This window comes from Eschrichtius robustus, chromosome 1 (genome assembly GCF_028021215.1).
Source record: "Eschrichtius robustus isolate mEscRob2 chromosome 1, mEscRob2.pri, whole genome shotgun sequence".
NCBI lineage: Eukaryota > Metazoa > Chordata > Mammalia > Artiodactyla > Eschrichtiidae > Eschrichtius > Eschrichtius robustus.
Window position 1 is genome coordinate 160,914,657 of NC_090824.1, and position 22,740 is coordinate 160,937,396.

Genomic DNA, 22,740 nt, shown 5'->3' on the forward strand with positions numbered 1-22,740 from the left:
CCATAGCAACTGCTGGGCAAAAAAATCTTGCTTTAAAAACCACAACTGTGGGAAAACTTAATTTGGGGTTATACTTGGATGTGTTCTCTGGAAGTCCATAATTACCCTGCATCAACTTGAGAACAAACTCAAGAGGAAGAAGCCTGCAAAAAGGAATACAATCTAAAGAGGATGAGAAGGAGGAAACACTATTTCTTGGCTGTTCTCCAGAGAAGACAAGCATCTCCTCCAGAGGTTGGTCGCTGGGAGGATCCATTGGGAGGCAAATGGTATAAAATCCCAGAACTTTCATCTTCTCAAGGTTCCCAGACCAAAAAGGAGGAAAGGAAACCCTTTTAAAGGGGTGACAACAGAAACACATTTTCTGCATTACCCAATCTGGGTACTGCCCCTTAACGTCAGACCACTCAGCGGGAAACGTTTCCCAGGGTTTAGGCCATCGTTTCATTTTCTGCTCAAAGCACAAAAAGATTCAGTTCATCCACCAGTCCCCAGATGGATGCTGGAACACACAGTAGATCAGTGTCATCCTATAAATTAAAATTTTTAGGGCAGGGTAGATTCTAAGTTTAGGGACAGAATTAGAAAGCTTTCCACATCCCTGGTCCAAACTGTTTAAAGACACCCTCACTCATCTGACCATCCCATGTCTATGGAGACACACTGAGCAAGTTTACTCACAGCATATCCAGCAATAATAAGCATTAGCTTTTTATGGGGCAATATGCTAGTTCCTTATTTCTTTTCTAGAGCAGAGGTCAATAGACAATGCCCACTTCCGAAAAAAAAAAAGAAAAAGTATTAGAAGACAGCCACCACCGCCATTCATTTATGTATGGTTTAGGCTGCTTTCCCACTACATGCGTAGGGTTGAGTAGCTGTAAGGAAGAGTGTATGGTCCTCAAAACCTAAAATTTTTACTATCTGGCCTCGTATAGAAGAAGTTTGGCAACCCCTGTTCTAGACGGTCAATGCAGGCTCAGCAGGTCACATGTCGTGTGTCTAAGCACGTTGGATAATATCAACATCAAGAATAATGATGTTGATAAAAACAAATAGCAATGATTCTTTACTAAGCATTTACTGTGTCCCAAGCAGTATACTAAACATTTTTCATATGTTACGTAATTTAATCTCCAAAATTTCAAAGAGGAGGTATTATATCTCCTATTATACAGAGAAGGAAACTGAGGCTCAGAGAGGTTAAGCATCTTGCGCAGGGTCACAGAGCTAATCAGTGATGGCCAGGCACCCACCCAGCTCTCTGATTCCTACCCTATGCCTGTAGCCTGCACAGCACTGCCTGCATCCATGGAGGGCACTTACCCTCTGCAGACACAACAAACTGTGAATACAGAGACCCCAGAGTCTCAGAAATATTCAACTGCCATCAAGAGGTGGCTCGGTCATGAGCCCTCAGTGCTAAGGATGGACTTTTGAGGCCCAGGTGAGAGTCCTCGTGGGGAAGGAGGTATCTCCTGCTCCCAGCCCAGAACATCGCGCAGAATTCACGCTGGCCTCAGAGGCCTGCTCCCTGCACCCGCTCCCACAGAGGCCACTCCACACCCCAGACCTGTGGGTGCCTCAGCAAGGCTACTTGACTCCTGTCTGTGCCAGTCGTGTTCAAAGACGTGTCTAACACTGACTGAGAGAAGCTGCCCCCTGCTGGAGGAGGGTAACTGGTAGTAGCAAAGTTCCTTTTCTCCTGCCCCAAGCAATTCGGCTCCAACTGCAAATCTGCAGGGCTGGCTCAGCAATACCAAAGCCCTGTGGTTAACGGACCCATCTAAGCAGCTACCAGAAGGCAGGAACCCTCAGGCACGCTGCCCCTTGGGGGCTGAACCTGGATCCCACGGGCTACCTAAGAATGTCCTCCAGCCTCACTCGCTGTCCTCCCTGTGCTCAGCACCTGACCCCCCAGCCCATCTCCTAGTCCCAGGGACGTCTGCTGACTTGAGCAGTGGCTCCCAGGGCCTCTGTGAGCTACCCGCCCCTCATGCAATTGTACTCCCGAGAAATGGTCAAATGACTTTCTGGGCACGGGCAGCACATCCTGCAAAGTCACTGAGGTGGGAGGAGGGTCAGCTGGGGACAGCGGTGAGCCCAGGGCCTCCAGAATAAAACCAGGGCCCATCAAAGGCATAACTTGTCCCTCCGGCTGCACCGCGGGCACGTCCCCCTTATGTGCTACAGCTCTTGACCTCCGAAGCCAAAGGAAATTGATTTGGGTCCTAAGGAAACTTCATTGACCTTGGAGCAAGGGCATCTGATTACGTTAGTTTATACCATCTTGATTGCATCTGATAACATTGGTTGATACCATCTTCCAGAATGGAGTGAGTCTCTCTTTCCCTCCCACCTGACCCCAGCCACTCCTCTTCCTTCCTGGGGCCCACATGCCTCTGAGAATTACCTTCACGGCCACGAGCATCTTGTCCTTGGTGGGGCTGAGGTTGTAGCACTCGGCCAGGAAGACCTTTCCAAAGGCTCCCTCGCCCAGTTCTCGCTTCAACACGATGTCTCTCCTTTTAATGTGCTGCACATCTGCAGGAGGGGACAGAGGACAGCCAAGTCAGTCCCAGGCACTTGTCCTCCTTGGAGGCGCAGGGGGACAGGGGAGCACAGGAGTCTAGAGCAGGGAGTTCTGGTTTTGAGTCCACGGCAGGGACAGGCAAGCTCTAGCACCTTACCTTGGGCGTGAAAACTGGCATCGCGTGGTGGTTTGAGAGTCCCACCCAGAATGAAATCTCAGCTCTGTCCCCGACTAGCCCCACACCTCTCTAAACCAGAGTCAGTAATCGTTAACACCCAGGATTCCGGCATAATCAGCTATAGTTGCTGGAGAGAGTATACAGCAGTCTCAACAATTACTGTGCATGGGAATCCCCTGGGCATCGTGCACGTCCTGATTCAAGTGGCTCTGAGAATCTGCAACGCTAATAAACTCTCAGGGGATGTCTGTGGGCTGTGGGTCCATGGACTGCACTGAGTAGTCAAGAATCGAGTCTGAACCCTGGTTCCCTCTCCCTGCTAGTTCTTGAGCTTCGGGAAGTTATTTCATCCCAGAGCCTCAGTTTTCTCATCTGTAAAATGGAATTAACACCAATACCTTACTCTCTGAATTCTTGGGAAGATTAAATGAGATAATTCATATGACAGTTTGGCCCAGTGCCTTCCCCCCCGACACACATGTGCGCACACACACACACACACACACACACACACACACACACACACGGACACACCACACTGGCTCTTGTTATAACATAACGACTACGGTGCTCCTAGCACAGTGTCTGGTTCGTGATAGAGACCACTAAGTGGGAGTTACAGTTATCTGGGGGAAGCCTCTACTTGACAAGTCTCTCTCCTGTGAGAGATAAAAAACAACAAAATCACAAAATCAAGTCCAGAGACCTCCCCAGAACCAGGCTCTGTGCAAAGAGAAGGGCTACCGCGGCCTTGGCTAATTTAGCAACCTAATTAAAGTCTGCCTGCCAGGAGAAAGCAAAGATGTGACCTCAACCCTCCCACCTATTTGGAAAGAATGCTTCGAAGGAATTGTACAAGAAGTGGGCTGGTGAGGAGGGGAGTGAGCCGGAGATTACTCACCGACCTTTCCATTAATCGTTCAACAGGCAGAAGCCCATTAAATACCTGTATTCACATTATGAAGAGCATCGCAGAGCCAGGAAAGAGGGTTGTCTCAAATGACCTTGTCAAAAAAATAAAAGTTGAGGACAGAGGACCATGGCAGACTGTCCCCAAGAGCAAGAGAACACATTACAGGGACAGAGGCGTGTGACTGCAGGGCCGTGGTTAGTGTTTTGGTGGGCCAGGGGATTCTTCTCATAATAGACTACACAAATCTTGTTTCTTTTCTATCAGAATTATTGGTAGGCCTGCCATGCCCCAGATGACCTGCCGGCCAGGATCTGTGGGCGGAAGCATTTACAGACCATTATTCTCTCTTCCCAGCAAGACAGACCTGCAGGCTCCCAGGCCACGGGGCTGCCAGGGAGCTGCCACTTGCTGCAGGGCTTCGCCCCCATCTTTACAAGGGAATTAGAAATCGGTTCCCTTTTCACACCCTCTGCTGCTCTGCCCTAGCCCTCTGAGGAATGGTATTTGTTGGCCTTGAAGGGGAGGCTAAGGGTCTCGCACCGAGAGAAAATGGGATGTCAGGACCTCTCCAGGGAGGCCACCTGCTCATCACTGCACAGTCATTCCCAGGTGACTACTGATGGGTTCCTGCGAGATGAGCATTCTGACGCAGCCTCAGTGGAGATGGGATGGCAGATTTATAGGGCCATGCCCGCGCCTCTGAGCCCGCTGGGTTCAGTCAGGGATAGAAAGTCAAGGGCACCTGGCTCAGGACCTGGATCCTCCCCCACTATGGGCTGGCCCACCTCACAAAACATCTGGAGTCTCAGTTTCCTTATCTGTAAAATGGGTGTGGGAGGATAATACAAGTTCTACTTACCTGCTACAAGAGCTATTCTATGTAAAAGTTGGTAAACCTTCAAGTCGTCTGAAATGGTGTGTGTTTTCACCACTATTGATATTATTTTACAAGAGGGGAAAATGAGGGCCAAGTCAGGAATCGCCAACTGGGTTGAGATGGGGCTCGAATCCAGAGCATCAGGACAGACCAGAATAGCCAGGCCACTTGAGGAAGAGTTCTCTTTGGCCCCTGACCCCTCCCCAACCCCAGCCTCCCACGACATTGCGATAGGACAAAAATCAAAATCACCTAGAGGGCTTATGAAAACTGATCACTGGGGCCTTCGCCCAGAGCTTTCTGTTCAGGAGGTCCAGGTTGAGCCCTATGAATTTGCCTTTTCTAACAAGTTCCCAGGTGATGTTGATACTGCTGGTCCGGCAACCCCTCTTTAAGAACCACTGGAACAGGCTGACATGAGTGGGGCGAGGAATTAGCCAGCCGATGACCGATGTTCACTTTAACAGCTTGGCCTCAACAAGTGCCACAGCCACAGGTACGTGAGACATGCATCACCACTCAAAGACCAGGAGGAGGCCTGCAATCCCGGACTTACCCGTGTGGCCTAGGCGGAGTCAAGCCCCCTCTCAGAGCCTCAATCCCTCGTCCTCACGATGGAGATCACGCCTCTCTTGATTTCTTACATTCTGGACACACCTCTACAAAGGCAGAGCTACAGAGCTATATATGTTCCTGGGTCCCTAAGTCCAACTCCGGGCTGGGTGACGTCACCAGCTCCCCCCACCGCCCAGAACTTCTGACTCTCAGCCGCCGTGAGTCCAGAATGAGCAGGGAGGACCTCTAAGGAGAGTGGGGTTCCGTTTTCCAGCTGCTGTGCCTGGGTCACGTCTCAGAACCCTCCATCTCCTCTCCCTCCCTCGGCAGCAAGAATCACAAGCCTTGAAAGGTTCAGAAAAGTCACGTGGCAGCCGCGTACAGGGGGCCTTTCCTCGACCCTCCCTCCACATCCCAGGAGTTAAGAGCCTGGGGGCAGCTGCCAAACCCCAGCTTCAGGAGGTCAGAGCTTTGACAGCTGCGGTCCTTGAATGTGTCAGGGGGCAGGTGGCCATGATGCTGGACGCTCGTCTGCTCTCTGCAAAGCACGAAGCAGAACCAGCCACGGACCAAAGTGTCTGCCCCCAGTCTGCAAATGGATCTCCTTCAGAGACGTGGAAACGCCCAGTGGCTCCGAATGAAATCGCTGGGCCTCACTCAATTTGTCTGCAGGGAGAAGTATTTTGAGACCAATACCGGAGCTAAGCCCACGGATGGGGTGGTGAGATCTGAGAAGGGGCAGCAGAAGGAAGGGAAAATCAAAACAGACTCCATCCCACCATAAATCCACCCCCCCACCCAGGAGAGAACTTCCTCCCAGCCACAGGGATAAGAACTCCACAAGGTAACCTGGGAGCCTCGGCTTCAGCACAGAGAGGCTGGATTAGGGCCAAACGCATAAAGCAAATCACTTCCATGTGGAGAACCCCGTGTACCAACAAGACTCTAGACTCCAAAGCACCATTCGAGCAGCTTCTTTCCCTGAACCTAAATAGGAAGACACAGGTAAAGGGGATTAATTTGTGCCCAGTCCTATTATTTGTTCAACATTCCATTCTCACGCTAACCCTGGGAGGTATGTGTGATTGTACCCCTTTCGCAGATGAGAAAATGGAGGCGGGGGTGGGGGGAGGCGGGTAACTTTCCAAAGTTTGCGGAACTAGAATGTGGCCAAAGGACTCACTCTTTCTCTTCTGGCTCCTGAGCCTGTGTGCTTTCTGTTACCCAGGGCTGCCGTTCCTCTGTCCTCCCCCACTTTGTGGCCACCAAGACTATCAGTCCACAGAAGCTCAACCCTCTGTCTTCCCCCTTCCTCTACTCCTGCCTGACTTCTCTAACCCTGTCCATCCCTGGACCCTGCTGCAACATCTTCCCAAGGGAAAGGGCAAGAGCCCCCACCCACCCACCCAGGAGGCCCCCGGGGAGGAGGGTGTGGGTGGGGAAAGAGTGTGGGAGGAAAGGGCACTGACTGTTCAGGCCTCTGGGGAGTGGCGGGAATGAGCCGTTTTCATTTCTGACGTCCGTATGTCTATTGGGGCCTTTTTTGTGTGTTGCTCAGAGCTGCCTCTGGTGAAGCCATCTGACCCACAGGCCACAAAGTGATGGATTTTCCTAGGAGGCAAGGGCATCAATCTCCTTCTCCTGCCTGGCTGGCCAGCTCAGCAGAGTCTGGGTCACAAGGCTCAGACGTCGGGACACGGGCAGGGGAGGAGGAGAGAGGTGGATACACAGCACAGGCCGTGGGAAGACCTCCCAGCCTCTGGCACTGAGGGGGCTGCTGGAGAGAGCAAGGGGCTGGTATACAGTAAGGAGTGTTCTTGGGAAATGGAAAGGGTTCCTGACCTCTTCTGGCCTGGCTCTTCCCTAACTCCTTTTTTCGGGAGAGCCACCACTGGATTCCCCCAGAGGAAGCCACCTGTACAGCTTTCTGTTCCCATAGGACAGCTAATCGATTCATCAGACAAACACAGACTGGGGATTTCTATGAAATGGCTACTGCACCACAAATTTTTCTCTATACTGAGGACCAAGATACTCATTCCAGCTGTGTGGGATTCACTTTGGGGAGGTCCTCTAGGCCTGGAGAAAGCTTGACTTAGGGCAGAATCACTAATCCAAGGAGGTCACCAGCTACCTCTGTGCAAAAGACCTTTGGGGCCCTGAGAAGTCGGCAGGCAGGCTGTGGTTACACCCTCGTCCTTAATCTGCTCACCTGGGCTGCCTCATCCTGGCAGGTAGAGGTTTTCTGCAATACTTAGTGTGACCTGCAGAGACCCACTGGTCATAGATGTGGCCCAAGACATGGGTGACCACTGTCAGCTTCACCTCTGTGTTCTAGGAAAATGGGGGTACGGCAGCCATAAACTACTTACTCATCCCTGCAGACCAGGGATGAAGAAGAAGCATAAAACCCAGGGAAAAACATGATGTTGCTGAAAGAGTGAGACCTTGGGAAAAGAGACAGGTATTTTCATCCGGACCCTGCCACTAACTGTGCCTTACCCTCCCTCAGGCTCTGGTTCCTTATGTGTAGAATGGAAACCTTCAATATCTACTTGGCAGAGTTGTTAAGGGGACTGATATAAAAATTTTAGGTAAAAGATAATAGAAAATATCTGAAACATAATGGACATTTAACAACAGTATGTCTCCTTCCTTTCTGCAAGATTTTGCTTTTAACTAAAAGCTCAATCTACCTGTGAACAAAATAGTGGCCTGGAAAGAAACTTGGAGAAGGGTGGTGATATTCTCCTGAAATAAAATGACATGAGGTTGCATGGGGGTGGTGGGGAGCCAACAGTGACTCCGGGGGTCACTGGCAGCCCCTCTGAGCCTGCCACCAAGATGTCCAACCTCCTCCTCCTTCAGGTCCAGAATAGTTTGCGGGAGGTTTGTCAGACAGTGGAATAAAGACACCAAAGACAGAGACAGCCACCTACTAAAGATTGCTATTGATCAACAGAGAAAACGCAGATTTCCCAGGCTTGGCAGTTATAAATAATGGTGGTCCTGACTCTGCTCTATGTCAACAGGAAAGTCAGCCCCCCAAAGCCAGCACGCTCCCTCAGTCACACTCAAAATTCCTTAAGAGAAATTCATTGGCCACCTCGGTGCTTTGGCTAATTATTGTCCTAGGAGGCCAAGTATTCATGCAGCACTGAGATTGTCCTTCCCTGAAGGCTGTCGCCTAGGGGATGCAGAAGCAGGCCTCCCAGCACTCCCAGGGGCTGGCCATGAGTTCTCTTAGCTGAGCCTTGATGGGTTTTCCTAACCACCCTGGCTTACCTTCTTCCCCGGCCCATTGTAATACCCAGCTCCTAATTGGTGCCTAGGCCCCTTGCTAAGACCCCTCAGATCTTTCCCCCATCAACTCTATCTCACTCTGCACTTGTCTCTTTTAGCTCATTGTTACCCCTTTGTGTCCTTATTAATAATAAAAATAACTGCCATTGACTGAGCACTTACCCTGTGCCCGGCACCGCGCTCAGTAACACCTCTTCTTCACAACTCTCTTAAACACAGCGCATTGCTACCCAAGCGCTACAGATAAGGAAGTTGAAGTTCAAGGTGATGAACTAATTGCCCAAGATCACCCAGCTGTTAGAAGTGGCCCACCAGACTCTAAACTCTGGTATAAGCAGACCGTTGCCACCGAGCCCATCCTTCTGTCACAGCCCCCTCACCTCTGTAACTCGTACCCCAGACAGAGGCGCTGATTTCACATCTATATATTCAGCCATAAAAAGGAACGAAATTGAGTTATTTGTAATGAGGTGGGTGGACCTAGAGTCTGTCATACATGGTGAAGTAAGTCGGAAAGAGAAAAATAAATACCGTATGCTAACGCACATATACGGAAGCTAAAAAAAAAACGGTACTGACGAACCTAGTGGCAGGGCAGGAATAAAGATGCAGACGTAGAGAATGGACTTGAGGACACGGGGGAGGGGGGGAGGGGAGGGGAAGCTGGGACGGAGTGAAAGAGTAGCACTGACATATATACACTACCAAATGTGAAATGGATGGCTAGTGGGAAGCAGCCGCATAGCACAGGGAGATCAGCTCATGCTTTGTGATGACCTAGAGGGGTCGGATAGGGAGGGTGGGTGGGAGGCTCAAGAAGGAGGGGATATGGAGATATATGTATACATAGAGCTGATTCACTTTGTTGTACAGCAGAAACTAACACAACATTGTAAAGCAATTATACTCCAATAAAGATGAACAGAAAAAAAAAAAGAACAGAGATTTTCTTCCAATGGAACCCACTCCTGCCACCCTTGGTCGTCACCACCTGAGGTCCAGGTGAGCAGTGAGGATGCCTTCTGGAGATGAGGGTGGTGCCAGAAGGCAGAAATCCGAGACCCCAATGCCCCGTAGAAGAACAGAGGGTCTCCACAGCCTCGGAGGCTCGCGCATTACAAGGTGAGTCCTGAGAGCAACTGTGTGCAAAGGAGGAGGGAGATTCTTGGCAGGAAAGGGTGGAAGAGGGAACAGGGAGAGGAAGGGAGGATCTCTGAGAAGTGTGTGTTTTCTTTGCACTAGCCAGAACCCAGGGTCTCAGGCTGCCAAAAATGCTCAAAAGAAAACATTAATGCAATACCACACATTTAATTACACACGAAATGGAATGTCTTTAAATGGAAAAGAATAACATTCCCGGAGCTCCAACTGTGGGTTTTTGAAGCAGCAGGAGGCAGATAGAAGGCCAGCTCTGAATCTTGGAGGGGGAAGGTGACTGCCGAGAGGGCAGGACCCCTGCCTTTGCTAGTGGTGGGAATATCCGCCTGCCATCACAGACCTACCCTAGCCCCTTCTCCTGGCCCAACTGGCTGCGTCTTGCATCATGCCCATGCGTGGCAGGACAAGTGGAACTAACTTCCCCTTTTGTACCACATAAGAGCATGACAGGTAAATGTGCCTTCCCAGCCAGCTACCGACCCTTTGTTGTGGTCTGCAGTCAACCCAGCCAGTTCTCCACCTGGACAGAAGAACAGAGCATGGCTGTACTGTCCCAGTAACTGCTCTTGCAAAGCAATCCCTGGTTGATTTACGGACTAGGAAAACACGAGGACCTCCTGGGTTCATGTCAAGGATTTTCCAAGAGAAGACATTTCCAAGTCTAGAGAGCCAACAGAAGAACTCTGCAGAATTTCTCTTGGAGGTATAGATTTTTAAATTAGTCCCCACTTACTAACCAAATGGAGGTAACAAGGACGTGGAAAAGGATTCCAGGTTGAAGGAACACCAGCATTGATTGTCTGTTGCTGTCGCTGCCCCATGGTGGATTGTTTGTCTAAGACCCTGATGTTTCTGCAGGCCAGCCCATATCCCATCCCAAGGCTCTTCTCACTGAATGCCACACCCCACGTTATTTTCAGTTTGATGGCTTTGCAAAGGGGCTCTGAAGGGTGCTAGCAGATGTTAAAATCAAAAGGGCAATACCCTGTGTTATTGACTTTGTAGATTGGGTCCAGCACAGGGCCCAGTACACAGTAGGTACTCACTAAATATTGAATGAATGAATGAATGAATGAATGAACCAAAAAACACCTCCAGGGCGCTGCTAGAGACTTTAGCAAGAAAAACACTACCAAGAGGGAGGAAGAAGGGAAGCCGAGGAAGTAGTAAAAAGAAAAGAAAGATGAGTGAGAATGGGAAAGGAACCAGAAAGTTCCAAGAGCAAACTTATTTATGTGCTGGCTCCAAGACTGGCCCCAGGAACCAGAATCACATGGAACCAAGACAGTTCTGAGACCCACATCCTACCTCTCAGTCTCTGGCACTGCAGACTTCTGAGCAAAGAGACCCTGCAGGTCTGCGTCTGCCGAAGCTCCGCAAACACCAGGTCTCTGCTCCAGGGCACATGTGCATCCTTAGGCTAGAGGTAGCGGTCTAGGGCTGCAAGACACCGTGTTCCCACCAAGATGAATAAATAAACAAGACACCCTGCTGTTTCTGGAAGCAGTGAAGAGAGAGGATCAGCAGAGGACTGTCTGTTCTGGGGTGATTTCCAGCTCACGTTTCCTGACACAAGAAGTTCAGTGAGTGAGGCTAAAGTTCAGATGTGTTTCTGCCCCCAGGTGCTACCCCTCGGAGCTCAGTCACCAGGAGCTCAGACATTTACTGGCATCACGGGGCTCCTGACATCAGCCTCCCTAACCAAGCCCATCCTTTCCTACCCACTTCCTTCGTCTCCATGCCGTGTCAGCTCTTCCCATGGTGAGAGGACCCCTCTGGCTCTCATTAAGCGTGGACGGCCCGAGCCAAGAGGAAAAAGCGAAAGAACTCCCCAAGGAGAGCATCTGGAATTGAGAAGTTAGGTGCTGAAAGACGAAGCTCAGGCTCCGACTGGGAATCTGTCCCTTCAACAACTTGCCCAGCTTCCCACTTCCTCCCCCTCTCTTCTGGATGTTCCCTTTCCAACTTGATAGTGTCAAACTCTCACTCGAAATGCCCATACAAGGGGTTCATTCTGCATCTCAGCCTCCCCAGAGGCCCTTCTCCTCCAGCATCAGTGCAGGGATGCTGCCTTAGCCTCCCACCCCTGGCATCTAACTCTCGCCCCCAAGTGCAGCTGGTGATGTCATGGTTTCCCACAGCAAACATGGTTTCCCAATATTCAGGGTTGCTCCTTCCAGCTCTGAAGCTCTGGGCCAAGACATAGACTGCAGGGCACCATGGAGCCCTGCGCCTTCACACAGGAAGTCTTGAGGTCAGGAAGCAGAAACACCTATGAGAACCCCAGGGTGAAGCAGAGGAAGGTGGACCACAGAACCACAATCACCCATTCATGGAACATGCCACTGGCCCGGACAATTACCGGCGACCGTGGATCCAACAGAAAACTGAACCCCTTCAGACAGGAAGAGGATGGGCATTGGAAGATGGGCATTAGGAGACCTGTGTAGTCAGAAGCAACAATATATCCAAATATACAAAACAAATACAAAAGGAAGAAAGGACACCAGTATTAGAGGAAGGGGAGTGAAAAAGAGCTTGGCTCTGGAGTGAGACAGGACTGGGTACAGATTCACATTCAATGACACATCTTAGGAAGGAGCATTTGACAATTTACTAAACCAGTCTCAAGCCTCGATGTTTTCCTGAGTGAAATTAAGAAAGTGTCCATCTCACAACGTTGTATGTTTTTCAGTGTGGAAGTCTTACAAAGCTTGTGTTAAATTTATTTCTGAGTATTCTGTGCTATTGTGTACGAAATTTCTAAAATTTTATTTCTGGCTTGTTATTTGCTAGTATACAGAAATACAGCTAATTTTGGTTTTCTGATCTTGTATCATACAATCTTACTAAATTCACTTAGTTCTAGTTCCTTTTTTTTTTTTTTTTTGGAAATTCCTTAGAACATTCTACATGCATGCTAATGTTATTTTCAAATAAAGTTTTATTTCTTCTTTTCAAAAAAAAAAAGTGTCCATCTCATTGAATTGTCACGAGGAGTCAGTGAAATTATGTGTGTGTACAGTGATGTGTTTGCAGTCCGTTGAATGAACTCACGGCTGTAAAGGTTCATAAAGGAACAGACACGTTCCTTCCTTTCACCCACCCCTTTCTCAACCCTCCAATGATCCTCCCTGATGACTTAATCTCTCTGAGCCTCGATTGCCTCACCTGTAAAATGGAGAGTAAAAACGAAAAAAGTGCCTATTGCATGGAGGTGTGGTATCTTTAAATGAGATAAGAAGTGTTAAATGCTTAGAACAGTGCAGGGGCGCAGAGTAGGTGCTCAATACACATTAGCCTATAGTGTCAGTGCCCTCAGGGTAATCTTTAACCTTAGTTCTGATAGTTGAGAACTGTGATAACATGGCCCAACTCAGCTGGGCTCAGACATGCTTCCTTTTCAGCCCCATCTGCACAAAGTGTTCTCTGCTGCAGGCTCACCGCTGCCCACCCCATTATACCCAGTCAGGCCTCCCTTCACCTGGCCTCAGGGTTTGCACCCCGTTCTTCCAGACTCTGTTGGAGGCCCCTGAAGCCCACCTCCACAGACTGCGGAGGCCATCGGGGGTCCTGAAGGGTTCGTGATTGAGCCCCTTCCAAGGGGGATGCTCCCATTTCCAGCTCCCCCTCCCAGAGCTAAGGCGTCCTCCAGTCACGGGCCCCCTCCCTCTCTAAGCCTCCCGCTCTAGTCCACACTCTCTTCAGCCCTGTATCTGATAGGGTTCAAGGTCAGAGGCTGGAACCTGTGGGTCCCGGCCACGCAGGCCCTGGGCGTGGGCAGCTTGAGCTCCGTGCAGCCGGCAGATTCGTTCCGCACAGCCTCTGCGATCCCGAATCCCAGCCTCCCGTGTGGAAGCCCGCTCGCTCTGCCAGGTGTTTTCCCACCACATCCTCTGAGCTGACTTCCAAGAGTTCCCCCCACACCAGATGTTAAATGCACTGGCCGGTGGTTTCCTGGCCTCTCTCCTGAACCTCCCCCTACTCTATAATTCTGCAACCAAAAAAAAAAAAACAAAAAAAAAAACAGATAAAGTTTGAACTGGTGGAAATCTGCGTGCCACACTTGGCAGCTCAGACTAGGTCTAATCAAGTTCACCAAGTTCCAAGTTTGCTGCCTCTCGGGCACTGGCTAAAGGCATTAGCAAACCCTCATAGGGTGCCTTGGATCAGAAGCTCATTCTTTCTGTTTCTCCTAGTGCCCAAGGAAATGGAACCAGATAGAAGTTTGGGCTTTGAACAATGTCAGTCTTATTTTTTTCTTACCAGTCCTTTGGAAGATCCCAGAATTTGGGGGCTAAGTAACTGTTGGGACTAATGTCAGTGGAAAATCTGGAGAGGAGAGACCTCACTGAATATCACAGACCCCAGACCAGTGTTGCTGACAAGTGGGCAGCTCTCATCCCTGGGGTGGCCCCCAAAAGCATCAGCCTCAGGAATCCACATAAGACACACTCAAGAGCTCCACAAGATGCCATGTTCCCATCTCCTGCAGGTGGACCCCAACTCTCCCTTCCCATCAAGATGGGGGATCCCTCCCCTCTCAGTTTTCATAGGAGATTTTTGTTTAATGTCGCAACATTTATACACCCTCTGTCTACTGCGGCTGCCTTCACCAGAGAGCACTGCGACCTCCCTCTCCTGATCCTTACCACTGCTTTCTCGTTCTCTGAGAAAAAGCTCTTCCTAACCCCTTGCCCACCTGCCCCTTCTCCTTGTGGGTTATTAGCCTTCATTGCTGGCCTGCTTTTTACTGCTCTGCGCAGCTGCTCTGCTTCTGTCTGACTTTTTCAGTGTGCATGTTTTTGTGTGTGTGTGTGTGTGTGTGCATGTGTGTGCTTTCTTTTTCTCTGAAATAGATCTCCACTGCAGGCTCCCCAGGCAGGAGTGAACCTCCATGGCACAAAGTGCAAGCAGGGTCCACAGGCCTGGGCTGCTGTTCCCTCCTGCCAGCTCTCTGAGAGGCCAGCCGTTGAGCAGGGCTCCCCTTGCACAGCCCCTCCTGGCCCCACTGATTGCAGGCAGAGGAATTATTTGAGATCAGATGTTTCCCGCACCAACTCTTTTACCCTTTCCCTGTAAGTCTCTTCTCTGGGAACTTACCCATTTTCTCATTTTCAGCACAAAAAGTACAGAAGCTGAAAGGCCAGGCAGCTATAGCCCTCTCCTGCAAATGTGTCTTTTGTCAATTACACATGGATGTCATCCTCTATAACTTTTCCATATCTGTGAGATTTTGGATCAAACGTATGTGAATCTCCAGTTACTCCAGGTCATGACTCAGGCAGAGTGATTTAGGAAATCCAAGTTATAAAATCAGGAAGGAATTAAATATTTGGATGGAAGACCAGTCATGGAAAAAAAAAAAATGTTATCTGCAAAAGAGCAAAACCGCTTGATAAATGTCTCACTGAAATGAGGAAACCCCCAAAAAAGTTTGTAGCAGACCAGAGTTTAATAAATAGAATTTGCTGTGCAGTGCCCAGCGAATTTAACATGTGTGAAAAGCTATGTCATGCTCTTCACCTGTTGTGCTGTCTGTTCTGTTTCAGTTTTGTGGATGTTCAAAATAAACAGATTAATAAATAAAATCAACTATAAGTGCATTCATAAGTTCCCTGACAGCTACAGTGATCTCCAGGGGTCTGATTTTTTTATATATATAAATCTTTTCGCTGCTCATGTGCAATTTTGGGGGCCATAGATTTCCCAGAGGTGTGGTGGGGAGAATGAACCGTGAGACGGTGCAGGTTTTTGGTCTTGTGAGAGTGGAAAGGGCAGGGGGTGGAGAAGAACTTCTTATGCCTTGGTGGTTAAAGGCCCCAGTGTTGGCATTAGACGTACCCAGCTCTGCTACTGACTAGCTGTGTGACACTGGGCATCTCAACCTCTCTGAGATGATATCTCTTCTGATAAGTGTGACCCACCTTAGATGTAAGTAAATGAGATAATATCAGTCTGTAAACCTCTTAGCACAGTACCAGGCATCTAGTGAGTACTAAGACTGCTAAGACATCCATTTCCGCTCTCTTAGCCCAGATTGCTCAGTTTGGGCTGTCTCACACACACTCACTCACCCTGACACTCGTGGACACAGAGAGAGGGATGGATTCAAAGGTCCTCTCTTCTCTAAGTACACGCCTACTCCACCTCCCCACCTGAAATAGGAATTTGTCCTCAGAAGCCTCTGCCTGCCACTTTCAGCTAGAGACAACTCCAATAGCTCCAGGCCAGATGCCTTCCAAAAGGGCACTTTGCTTGGCTGATGGAGGCTTTTAGTTATCTGCTGTCAGGAGGGTCAGGAGACCTGGGGACATGGCAAGGCACAGGTAAGCTAGAGGGCAGCAGGCAACCCATGATAAGCTCACAGTAGGTGGAAGTCACTTGGAGTAGCCTCTACCTTGGCTTATGGAGCTGTAGGAGTGGCTGAATGGGACGCTGGCCAGTGAGTGACTCTGTGTCTGGGTCCCGGCTAAGGAGAGCATGGAAAGAGCTAGAAATGTCCACCTGCCACAGAGCCTGTAAGTAACCCTTGCTCCAAACCTACCTGCCAAGTACAGCCATTGACCTACCCCAGCCCCCTGCATGGTAGTGGTGGTCCTGCACAGAAAAGAAGCCAGTTCAACAAAAAAATGTCATTTTGGCAGAGATGGAAACTGGATTACCCCCCTGGACTCTCCTGGGGCCACACAGTCAATTCAATCTGTGATGTAGTTAACAAATGTGCATTAAAGTTACAGTGTGTCTCCCTATGCGCTGGGGACACAGTGGAGAACAAAAGACTGTCCTGGGTCTACAGGAGCCCACTAGTCTAGAGCCAAGACAGACGAGTCACGGGCAAGTTCAACACGGTGTGATAAGCCCCACGGGGTGGGGGGGGGGGCGGGGTAAGGAGAAGCCTCCTGCGCCACCTGGAAGGTACATCTAACTGGGTCTTGAGGGATCAGGGAAGACTGTGCAGGGAAACTATCTCTTCTCTCTGAGCCTACATTGCTTCCCGTATAAATGGGAAAGTATATGTAAAAGTGACCTTCCCCAGCAGTCAGCAAGAAAATGCTCCATTTCTGTCATCCTCCGAGAATAGCAATAAAAATGCCTGCATAGCATGCTGCAAGTTACTCCGAGGGCTCGCAGACCGTGCCGCTCTGTTTTTTAGTGGGGGGAGAGGAGGTCGTTTAAAGGAGAGCTACCCAAGAAAGCCAGCCTTGCTCCGATCACCGCACCTCAATCCTCCGGCTGTGCCTAAAAATCTCCCACCGCCGGGGCAGAGAGGAGGGTTTTATCACCTCCTTATCCTACCTACTTGGCTCCAGCCAACCATGGTCAACATGACGAATAGAACCAGACCACCTGGGATCAAATTCAGACTACACCAGTCATTTTGCTCTGTGATCTTGGGAAAGTTACTTAGCTTCTCTGGTCTTCAGTTTCTTTATCTATACAAGCTTTGGATATAATAATAGTGCCCGCCTCATAGAACTGTTCTGAGTATAAATGTGTTAGTGTGTGCAAACTACTTAGAAAAGTACCTAAATTAGGCAAGCATCATTAAATGTTAATGATCTTCACTATCACCCTTGTCCTCCTCCTCTTCATCAAGATCTTCATCATATGATGAGCACAGTCCCACAGAGGAAGCATTTATACTGGCGGCACCCTCCTTGTGTAGTCTCATTGAGAGGTTGGGTGTGGGGGGATAGAGTGGGAGTATGGGATTAACAGATGCACACTATAATATATAAAATAGATAAACACAAGGATTTACTGTATAGCACAGGGCACAGGGAACTATATTTAATATCTTGTAATAAACTATAATGGAAAAGAATTTTAAGAAAAGAATATATATAATTATATGTATAACTGAATCACTTTGCTGTACACCTGAAACTAGCACAATATTGTAAATCAACTGTACTTCAATAATAAAAAAAAAAGATGTTGGGTTTGACTCAAACCCAGGCTTCACTGCCACTAGCTGTGTTGCCATTTGGAGCCTCAACTTCCTCATCTGTGAAATGGGCTAATAAGAGGACCCATAGTATGGTATTGTTGTCAGATAAAATGAGCTCACCTATAGAAAGCATCCAGCAGAACCTCTGGAACAAAAGGAGCTCTTGGTAAATGGTCATGGCTGGGTTGCTACTAGGTTAACACAGAGGAAGTCAATGTTTACATCTCATCGGACTGTGGTCACTCTCTCCTTTAAGAAGGGCGGGGGGGGGGACATACTTCATATAAGTGAGAAATAAATCTTACTGCTTCCTTGGCCTCTCAGAGACTGTGAAAGAAAACAAAAACATTTTAGACTCCTGCTAGTTCTCCCTGCTACTGGAAGTTGGACCCGAAGTAGTTGGCCCATTATTTAGCAGAGCACAGTAATTAGTCTGTGTAAATGCAAAAGCAGCCTCAGCGCTGAGTAAGGAAAGAACTAAATCGCACTGAACGTTGAAATGTGGTGCCTGGATTTCCCTGCGAGGAGATGAGTGAGGAGAACTTGAAAGAGAAAAAAGGGGGGCCTAGCATCATGGAAGTGGCTTGGTGGCTGGAGGGCCATTCAGGAACAGAAATGTCTAAGATTTCATATTTGGTAATTTGTGTTGCTTCCATATAGCCTTCTCATGTAACGTCAAAACTATAGCAAAAGCCACTCTCGGTGATGTTCTGAGAATAAAACACTGAACGAAAGGCACGTTTCACATATCAAGGATAAAGATTCAGGAGAGCTGTGGTCCATGTAGATGCTGAGGCAGGTCTGTAAACTCACCCATCCAGTGAAAGCAGGAACTTGGAAGTTTTTATGAGAAGAACAAGACACCCTCAGCCTACCCCATCCCTGGGCATTCTTGGAGGATGGGGGGGAATGTATATGTGGGATGGGGCTCCCACAGTTTCATGTGCAGGATGCTCAGCCATCATCTGGCTTGTGAAATCATCCTCATTGTCCAAATCCCTACCTGACATCTCAGCTTAAGTGTCTAGTGGTCTTTCACATGTTGCACAGCCAGAAGAGAACTCTCTCTTTTTACCCTGCCCCTGCCCCTCCCCAGGGCCTCAATTTTCCCCAGCATGGGAAATGACATTCCCATTCACTCAGTGGCACAGACCCCCAATCCACCCATTTTACTTGATGGTTCTTTTCCATAGTGCCACCAGACCCATCAATATAGCCTATTGACTCCAACCTCCAAACATTTCTCAGATCTGTCTGCATCCCCACTTCTTCTCACCCCGTTGCCGCCATCCTCCATCCTCACCCGCGCAATGGTCTCCCAACTGAGCTTCCATTCTTTCCCTACCCCTCACTCCCATGCCTCCACCCCTTCTGGAACACGGTCGGCCAGCCAGGGTCATCTTTAATAAAAAGTAAAGCAGGAAATTTACTACCTCTTCTCTACTTCAAATCTGAGTTTAGGATGAAAGCCAAACTCATTTTATCGTTGCTCATGGGCTCTGATCCTGCTCACCCTCTGACCGCATCACCGACCCCTCCTCCACCCCCTCTACTCTACCCCACTGCCCTTCCTTCTCTTCTCACACATCCCAAGCTCAGTGCCACCTTAGAGCCCTGACAGCAGCCCTGACAGAGTCCTGACTACCTGTCCCCAAATGCCCACTTTCCGACCATTTAACTGAAAGGGACACTGGACAGAAGGGACACTTCTATCACAAGACACTGTTTAAACTTTCATGCATAGCACTGCTGCCATCGGAGAGTTGTCTTACTGACTTATTTGTCTGTTTATCCACTGGCCTCCTCAGTGGAATGCCAGCTCCATGAGAGCTAAGGATCTTTGTGTCCCCATCAGAACTGTGCCCCAGCAACTCAAGGGGTAGATGAGTGACCGCACGGGTGGGTTTTATTATCATTATTCCCGAGGCTCCTGTGACTCTGAAAACCTCCAGTGAGAACTGGAGATAGAGCACCATCCCTGGTGGCTGTGGCTTCAGCAGAACCAAATTCTGAAGCCAAGGTGGACGTGCTAATTATTAAGCCAGGGCAGTTCCCAGCAGGAGGGCAATCACAGCTCTGAGTTAATATAAAGCTTAAGGCCGCAGTCATCTGAGGACAGATTCTACCAGTAAACACAAGAATGTCAAAGTTACTGAAAACCAGAACCTCAGGTTTTCCATCTCCCCTGAAATCCCATCTTCTCCTTAACCTGAGTCCCTGCACCCAAGTGAGGGCTTGATCACAACATTAACTCATTAAACCACTGACACGGACAAAATAAAGAGCCATTTCATCAACTGGGAAGTCCTGAACTGCATTGCAGTTAGGTGGGTTCTGTGAATCTCTCCAAGGGTAACGGCTAGGAGGAGGCCAGGCATGGAACCTCACTCCATCTCTGGGACCCAGGGTGGGCATCCTTGTACGGGCCAGCATGTCCTGCCACAGCTGCCAGGCTGAATCCTCAGCAGGGTGGGAGACTGAAGATGAAGGGGTTTGCCTACTGCATTTCCCAGGTTGCACCCTACTAGGCAGCCACGAAGTTTGGCTACAAAGCACCCACAATCAAATGTGCATAGACATTGAGTTCAGCCAACACTCCCAGTAGCGGAAATAGGCGGTATTTTGCGTCCTTTATGAGTGTAAGTTCATCAAGATCTGGGTCTCCTTCCCAAACAAGACTGACCCAGGACCTCCTTCCAGGGGGACCATAGGAAAAACTTTCCCAGTGTAAACTGACTCATTCTCAGTGACTTTGTTCAATATTTCGCTAATGAAACAAAAAGAAATTCCCTCAGTTCCCTCTCTTCAATTCTACTTATCTCACTTTTATTTTTCCCTCTTGTCTTAGATGAATTGATAGTTCTTTTTTTTCCAAGGATAACCTCTCCACCCAAGCTTTCATCTTCAGTGTTTTCCATCTACTTTTCAGATATTGTCCCATCTAGTATTGACCTCTGCTCGATATTATAAATCTCTCCTTCCCACTGACTTCTCACCTACAGAATAAGGTTTCCCCATTCCTAATAAAAAGCATTCCTTGACCCTACTTACCCTGGAAATTTCTCCCTTGCCCCGCTTCGTCACCCGATTCATTGATAGGGAGTTTACCTACTCGTGCAGGCTACCAAGCTTCAGCTCCTTATTTATTTCTCAAGCCTTTAAACTCTTCCTTTTACCATTTCACCCCCTGACCTGTCACAAAGTCATGGTGATCTCCTGATACCCAAATCCAACAGCTTTTTCTTCGTCTGCATTCAACACAGATGAATCCCAAGTCCTTCAGGGTCTGACCAAAGCTCACCTAAGCTCTCTCATCAATAGCTATCTTGCCCATGACTAGGGGCACTCACTTATCTTGTCAGACATAGATATGATCAGGATTCTGGAATTCCAGGAAGCAGAGAACACACAGAAACTTACCATAATATTGTGTATTACTTCACTGTGCATGGCCAGCTCAGTGACCAGAGCTGAATTCTCTTTGCAACCCTGATGCATAGCCCTGTGCTTTGAATTAAGTTTAGATACTCATTCAATCCTGGCATATCATTAAGAGAAAGTGTGCCACTGAGGCAGAAAAATCCTCAGTGAGTCATATGGGTGAACTTCCAGGGAAACTGGAAATACTCCTTCCTGGGAGATCTTTCAAAGGAAAGGAGCATTTAATTAATGCCTTAGTTAACAGCTTTTGAAAATGAACAGCTATTTATCAAGCACACACGGTGCTGAGCACGGTGGCATTAGCAGTTTTGCAGATCGGCGCACCAGCTGCAGCAGGACCTGGGGAAGGGAAGGGGGCAGTTAGGCAGGCAGGAAGCAAGCCAGACCTGAGGCGGCTTGGGCAGGACCGATTCCTGGGTACGCGCTGTGCTCTCTGCTTCCTGGGCTGGGGTAGGTCCTGCCGAGGGCATGACTGAATGAAATAAGCAAGAAATGGACACTAGTATGTTAGTGAGGGCACCAGGCCCCCTTTGGCCTGGGCATCAGTGGCTGCTCCAATCGCCTACAACTGCTTCTTTGCAATCCCATTGCAGGGAGGGGAAAGACGGTCTCTCAGAGGTCCTTCCCATGCTGTACTTCCTTGATTCCCAGCTAGCCTGGCTTCCAGGGGAATGCCAGAGAGCCTCATATGGTGGGGCACACATGCCTGAGTGGGTTTCCAGGGCTGGCATCCACGGCCCCTCCCTCAGCCTGGCAGAGAGGAAGGACTAGCGCCCAGGGATCCTGGAATACACATGGCATCTTGGCAGCCGCCTCTAACAGATGACCCACGAACAGCTTGCCTGGGCTGTAGGTAGTGACACAAACCTAATTGCGCTCATTGGTCTCCATTTCAGTGCTCCTCCCAGGCCCAGTTTTTCTTTCCCTTCCCTGTTACCACCCGATCTCAATCCTTAATATCACCCCCTTATGCTTGTCTGTGCCCCCATATGTTTGGGTTCTTTCTGGACCATCTGCTGTGCTGTCCATGTACCTTTCCTTTCCCCAGGACCTCCTCTCCAGCAGGTAAGAGCCCAGGAACTCAGAAGAGGGGATGGTCCGTTTCTCCTCCTGGTCAGCCTCTGTCCCATGCCCACCCCAGAAGGACACTAAGGGCCCTTTTAGGAAAAGAGGAGGGGACTCACTGGAACCCCAGCATGCTCTTCTCTGTCACCACTGAGACCTACCACAGAGAAAACACGGCTATCGCTTGGCCTCCAAAGCTGCAGATTTAGATAATCTCATGATCAGTCTCTCCGCCGCTTCATCTTTCCTGTTGCTATTTCCTTGAATCCGCTCCAGCTGGTTGACTTCTCTCCAGTTTGGGCCCCTCTTTTTTGGCTGGAAATGTCTCGCTCTGAATTGTCTGTGGCCTTTCTTGCAGCCAGCTTCAATCTCTACTGCTGTGCCCCACTCAGTATGTTCCCAGGTGGCCACCTGCTTAAAGGCCAGGGCAGGAGGTCAGGGTACATGGGGACTGCCTCCCAACACTCACCCTGACCTTGAGAAAGTCAAGCTGCCACGCTTGGTCAGCCATCTGTACGACATATGAGATTAGAGGCTTCACTCAGAATCCCATTAACATTTCTGGACTGTGCAGCTCAGAATCCCCAAACCTAAAATGTGGTAAGACTCTGGCCAGAAGAGCCCTTTGGAGAACAATATTATGGGAATATTGGCAGTGCTTTGAAGTCACCTGGGCAAAGGTAAGGAGCCCTACACTCACCAACTTTGTATCCTGGGCTCTGAAGACATCATGTTCCAGAAGGAGATGGCTTCCCTAAGTTAG

General features: G+C 49.1%; 1 protein-coding gene across 2 annotated transcripts in view; it reads right to left on the reverse strand.

Annotated features, from left to right (window-relative positions):
• LOC137760708 (NT-3 growth factor receptor) overlaps positions 1-22,333 on the reverse strand; it is a 77,840-nt gene extending 55,507 nt beyond the window's left edge. For both annotated transcript variants that reach the window (XM_068537629.1, XM_068537623.1), the window contains exons 1-2: positions 22,139-22,333; positions 2,414-2,544 (exon numbers count right to left, since the gene is read on the reverse strand). In XM_068537629.1, the coding sequence (XP_068393730.1) occupies positions 2,414-2,431 (18 nt within the window). In that variant the 5' untranslated portion in view covers positions 2,432-2,544; positions 22,139-22,333. The remainder of the gene's footprint in view (positions 1-2,413; positions 2,545-22,138) is intronic.
• Between the last annotated feature and the right edge of the window lie 407 nt (positions 22,334-22,740).